A 6,000-nucleotide genomic window follows, 5' to 3' on the forward strand; every position below is an offset into this window, starting at 1 on the left:
ACAAATTGTGAGTACTTTATATTTGAAATCTGAATGATTATATATACGGAAATCTTGTAAATGCAGCGAGCGCAAAAAACAGGGTGAAGTTTCTTCATGACTCTCGTATGAATACGAGAGTCATGAACCATGGCTATCACCAGCCACACTGTATAGTGGAGACAGATTGGTTTTTGAATGATTGATTGAAATATTTATTAACAGTTTGCAGAATTACAGTACATTTCAAGCACAAGTCAATACAAAGACTGTTAACTGTGAGACCCAATAAAGCAACACTTGTTTACAAGAGGGTCCACCTTGTTCAAATCATCAAAAGATTTAAGAGACGTACAAATAGACACTTCTATATAGAGAGGGTATGCGCATGCTTAAAGTGAATGGCACATCGATGACAAAGCAACATGCAAAGTGAGTTTAACATTGTTTAACGTTGTTTAATGCAATCAAATAGGACTTTTCTGATTGTACGTATGGGCTGTCAAGGCCAGAAATAGGGCATTTTATCAGGTATTTCTGGTAATCAGGTAATCTGGGAACTAAATCGTTACCAAGAAATTTCTTCACCAATGTGTTTCTAAATGTGTCTAATAACATGTACTAAAAGTTTGAAATTCAACTCCCGGGGGAAATTGAGTTATTAGCATAGTCCTTACCCGTTGTGAGATATTTGCCCCCCCCCCCCCCCCCCCCCTTGTGGCCGTGAAGGGTACTGCGCCCGGGTGCGTTTGTAATTGACTAATACTTTAATTAATAATGTGTCAAATCGAAAAAAGGGCTTTGTTACGCCCTCCATATTCATATGGTCAATGCCTGTGTGAAAAGTGGGAGTGATTGGTGCAGGCAGTAAGGAGTTACGGCACTGTTTCTGACAGACACACACACGGACACACGGACACACACTCAGACATTCGGTTAAAGGTATATTCAGTGATTTCACTCAAAAAACCGTAGGTTTCGTTTTTGGCTGTGGGACCCAGCCTTTCGTCCAATCAGGATAGAGAGTCAAAAACGAAACCTAAGGTTTTTTGACCCCCAGGGGTTAACTGGGGACAGGGAGGAACTCCTTGTATGGCCAGCACACTCTATAGTAGGGAGGATTATCGCAACAAAACAAAAAAATAAGTGATATTTGAATTAAGTGAAATCACTGAATATACCTTTAATTATAGTATGATGATAATATGTTATATTATATATAATATATAATTTCATCATTCTTTCAGTAGCATGTGACATATGAAACTAGAGGGTTTTCATGATTCTGAATCCATTCCAAGCATTAGTTTTGCACAAAAAACACTCCTGGGGAGGAAAACGGCCATAGCCGTCATCACAAACGTGATGAGGTCAGCACATTTGGCCCAAGGAGTGTTTTTTGTGCAAAACTAATGCTTGGAATGGATTCAGAATCATGAAAAACCCCTTGTTTCATGTCACATGCTACTTAAAGAATGATGAAATTTTGACTTTTGGGCCTTATATTAGGATGTTATGGGTATGGTCACATATTATGCTAATAACTCAATTTCCCACAGGAGTTGAATTTCAAACTTTTAGTACATCTTATTAGACACATTTAGAAACACATAGGTGAAGAAATTTCTTGGTAACGATTTAGTTCCCAGATTTTCATAGATTTCTCTTACTAAAAGTAGTTTTTTGCCACTCAGTAGGCATTCCTGCATAACTTCCGGGTTTGATGATGATGTCAGTCACGCACATACCCTCTATAGCCAAAAAGGGAAAAGCCAAGGGGTTGGTGGTGAGGGTCAGATTTTTTACGGGGGCCAGTTTCGAATTGCAGCCGTCCGTAGGTGCCCTTTGAGAGCGGTTTTGAAGGAGTCAAGGGATTCACATGTCTTAATGACTGTTGGTAGGGCGTTCCACATTTTGGTGGCATAGGAGTGAAAATAATTTAGTTCCTTGTTTGTGCCGAATCTGGGTTGCACATGGTTTGTTAAATTGTTGCACTCCCTCTGGTGTTGTGGGTGTGGACCTCACCTTAGACTATGAATAGAGACAGCACCCGGAGGAAACCCTGAGGCGAAATGGACATAGTGGCCGAATTTGGTATTGCAGCTCGAGCCAGTGCTGGTCCGTTGACTATCATTGCGCACGTTCATGTTATTGGGGCCATGACACGTGAACAAATGTTTCATACGTGAACGCGCACAAACGGCACAATGATAGTCAACGACCAGCGCGTTCATGTTATTGAGGCAATCCATCCCAGAATGCACTTGTTCCTAGGAGTGAAATCGCCTCATGCGCTTTTGAGCAACAGCAACTTAATGCAAGTGGATGGGAGGAGGAATCCGGTGCCGTCTCTATTCATATATAATCTACTGATCGTTAACATTATTTAGACAGGTAGCCTACATCATGGGTATCTTGGTGGTGTATCGAATCTTGTGGACCTGCAGTAGGCTGCCTACGTCCAGACCTTAGAGTATATATTTCTAGAGACGGCACCCAGAGGAAACCCTGAGGCGAAATGGACATAGTGGCCGGATTTGGTAGTGCAGCTCGAGCCAGCGCTGCTCCGTTGACTATCATTGTGCACGTTCATGTGATTGGGGCCATGACACGTGAACGAATGTTTCATACGTGAACGCGCACAAACGGCACAATGATAGTCAACGGCAGCACGTTCATGTGTTTGTAACCAATCAATCCCAGAATGCACTCTGTTCCTACCAGGAAGGAGGAGTGAATCCGCCTCATGCGCTTTTGAGCAACTTAATGCAAGTGGATGGGAGGAGAACTCGGGTGTCTTCTCTATATATATATAACTCTATGGTCCAGACCCATTGCAAGATGCTGTATACTCTGTCATCGACCCTAAGCCATTCCAGTCTGTCAAAGTGGGCAGGGGTCAAAGGGGTCAAAGTGGTGCTGTTGTTACACTGTTATTATTATTATTATTATTATTATTATTATTATTATTATTATTATTATTATTATTATTATTATTATTATTATTATTACTATTATTATGGTGCTGCAAAAGTCCTGCAACTTAATTTCCCTGGAGAGAAATAAGTTGGTGCACACACACATACACACACACACACACACACACACACACACACACACACACACACACACACAGTTAACTCGGTCTCAGTTCCAGGGGGAAATTGCCGAGCATCTGAATAAACAACAAACAAACAGACAAACAACCAGCTTCCTTCCTTCCTTTCCGTCAGCACTGCATGATAGGAATCTGACTCTGTGTTGCTGTAAGTGTATTCAATTCTTAATCTTAATTGAGAAGCACAATATACCCAACAGGAAGTGAAATTATATATAGGACGAATTAAGTTGTCAACCCTCTTTAAAATGTATTTTCTGCATATAGAGCAAAAAACAACACTTAATGGTAACCTCTGGCCTTTCACCCTTGACCTCAAGGAGGTACAGACAGAAAACCAGATATCAATACGCGTTCGTTTTGCATGATTATGTCCAAAATTCGTGCCAAAACCTCTAGAATGAATACACACAACAAATGAGTTATAATAATTATCTATACGTTTTAATAATCAAAGCCCTATACTAATGTACAGTTATGTTTGGTCCTATATCTACAACAATATAATTTGAGCCTATTACAATCATACTGAATCAAATATGGATATACAATCAATGATACCATTTACCGACAGAAGTTTACCGATTAGACCACCAGTAGACCTCTGGACCCTCTTTTACGGCATGAGAGAGTAATGATTCCATGGGCCGACAGAAATATTTAGTATTTCAAAGTTTGTGAATATAGCCAATCATAATAGTTCATTTCTTCAGGGGTCCTCCCTCTTTGGAGTGTCGCGTTGGCCCTCTCTTCCGGACTCTGCCCCCCCTGGGTGTGTGGGTGTATGTGTCGATGTGTTCAATTAAATGTGCCAATCATTATGAGATCATCTTTACAGTATGTGTGTGTATTTTATTAAATAAGCCAGTCAGTATACGTACTCTTCAACTAGTGTGTGTGTGTGTGTGTGTGTGTGTGTGTGTGTGTGTGTGTGTGTGTGTGTGTGTGTGTGTGGTGTGTGAACCCTGTATGTGTACGTAACCATCCTGCCATCTCATTGTTTGCACAGTCAAGTCGAACTGACCTGCTTTGGGGACCTGAGAGAGAGTGTGTGCATGCACGCGCGTGCACGCGTTGGGAGAAAGATGCCTCTGTGTACTTTATACTCTAATTTCAATAAATATTTACTAATTCCATGATTTTAGCTTTAGTGAGGCCTGTTAATATTTAGTCGCACATTTTATGATTACATTTCCCCTTATGATTACCTGTTTTTATTCCTTTTAAGATTACATGTTTATTCCATACACATAATTATACCTTGGTACTACTAATTAGAGGTATACCCTACATATTTTAATAATTTCCTCCAATGGCCTGCCTTTAATTTTGCATCTACAATCTTTTTGAGCCGAATGCGAACCAAAGCCTAGGTACCGAGGATAACAATCTACAGAAACGTACATCCAAACACGAGGACCAGCTTCTAATTGTCTTCTATTGTCTTGCATTCTTTTTCTTAAAACAAGATTTGGAAATTGGGGCTATTAAACCGTGATCTTGGTCGACTATGATGCAGAAAAACTTTGTGTGAGACATTGTGGGACATTTTTATTAATTAGGTCTCTTATTTCAACCAAACCCTAAATTGGTCATGGTCATAATAATCGCGACAACAGATCAAAGGGGCCAAGACGCCAAGTGCATTGAGTTGAAATGAGTTTTGAAACGAAACGAGGCAGTGCCAACCAGGTCCGTTTCATCATGTTTCGTTTGTAAGTGACGCCCAGCCGGTGGTGATAACGATTGGCCTGAAAGCAGTGAACTGAGGGAAGGGGGTCGGGTGGCGGTGGGGGTTAGAATAAAATCCCCATTCCTCGTCCCCTGTTCACAATGCAGACTGCACGTCTGCCAGACCCGGAGCGGAGGAGTTTGTGCCAATCGGCCGCGATCTGTTTTTGGTCTGACTTGAAGTCTTTACCATGTTTGACCTAAAAACATTTGGAAAGAAATGGCTCGAATGGACGAATAAATAAGGGAGATAACAGGGGTTGGACCCAGGCGTATCAAATAATCACTTGCTCATTTCATTTAGCTCGAAAACGTTGTACGGAATTAGGATTTATAGTGCGCAACGCGCGTAATTTTTGGTTACATTTGGCCATATAACTGCCAAGGCACCATGGAAAATCTAAAACCGAATAGATTAATCACATATTTTACGATACATTCTTTCCAAGAGATGACATCGCCTTGTCGAAGAACTTTTAAGATTTTTAGTGATTCTTAGGGATATCCGAAATTATACCGTTCTTCAAACAACTCGAACGCACAAGAAAAGAAAAATGAGCACCCACCGCTTGGACAGACGTTTGGGGACTTTGGGGTATTTGGTGAGATCCTTTCTATTGTTTCTCTTCATCCTGATAAGCGCTCAACGTGCGGTAGAGGCGAGGAGAGCACGGAGCGGCCGGACGCACGCCAGTCGTCGCATACAACTGACCCCTCACTACCGTGACCGGGTGGAGGCTGCCGAGAGCTTCCCGTTAGATTTCACCGCCGTGGAGGGGAATGTGGACAACTTTATGACCCAGATTAAGAATTTAGCGCAGTCGCTTTACCCGTGCTCAGCGCAGAAACTGGACCAGGACATGAAGTTACACTTTTTGAAGAATGATTCAGTGACGTGCAATGACGGGTCACCAGCTGGGTGAGTGTTCAGAATTACATTTCTCCAACGCTAGTAAAGGACATCTTTGATATTTGGGTTTTCAACGATTCAGTAGATGAGTAGACCATTGTGAAAATAATGCTACTAGGCTACTATGCTATAAGTCTACGTCTACGGTCTACCCAAACTGCACTATATGCCCAACTGCGCACAGTGCGCATGCACTGCGCAGTAAACACAGGGCTATATCTTGCGCCGCCCCTTAACCCTTATCCCTGAACTTATTTGTCAT

The 6,000-nt window shown here is 41.7% G+C and overlaps 2 protein-coding genes across 2 annotated transcripts in view; one reads left to right on the forward strand and one right to left on the reverse strand.

The window, feature by feature from the left end:
- Positions 1-5,480, reverse strand: part of aspscr1 (ASPSCR1 tether for SLC2A4, UBX domain containing) — a 28,719-nt gene extending 23,239 nt beyond the window's left edge. The window contains exon 1 of the mRNA XM_083765725.1: positions 5,395-5,480. The gene's annotated coding sequence lies outside the window, so the exon portion shown is untranslated. The remainder of the gene's footprint in view (positions 1-5,394) is intronic.
- The window catches only part of notum1b (notum, palmitoleoyl-protein carboxylesterase b), an 8,121-nt gene continuing 7,076 nt past the window's right edge, over positions 4,956-6,000 (forward strand). Inside the window, exon 1 of the mRNA XM_083765726.1 lies at positions 4,956-5,747. Within this exon, the coding sequence (XP_083621852.1) occupies positions 5,383-5,747 (365 nt within the window). The 5' untranslated portion in view covers positions 4,956-5,382. The remainder of the gene's footprint in view (positions 5,748-6,000) is intronic.

The sequence above is a fragment of the Protomyctophum parallelum genome, assembly GCF_964188405.1.
Source record: "Protomyctophum parallelum genome assembly, chromosome: 5".
NCBI classification, from domain to species: Eukaryota; Metazoa; Chordata; class Actinopteri; order Myctophiformes; family Myctophidae; genus Protomyctophum; species Protomyctophum parallelum.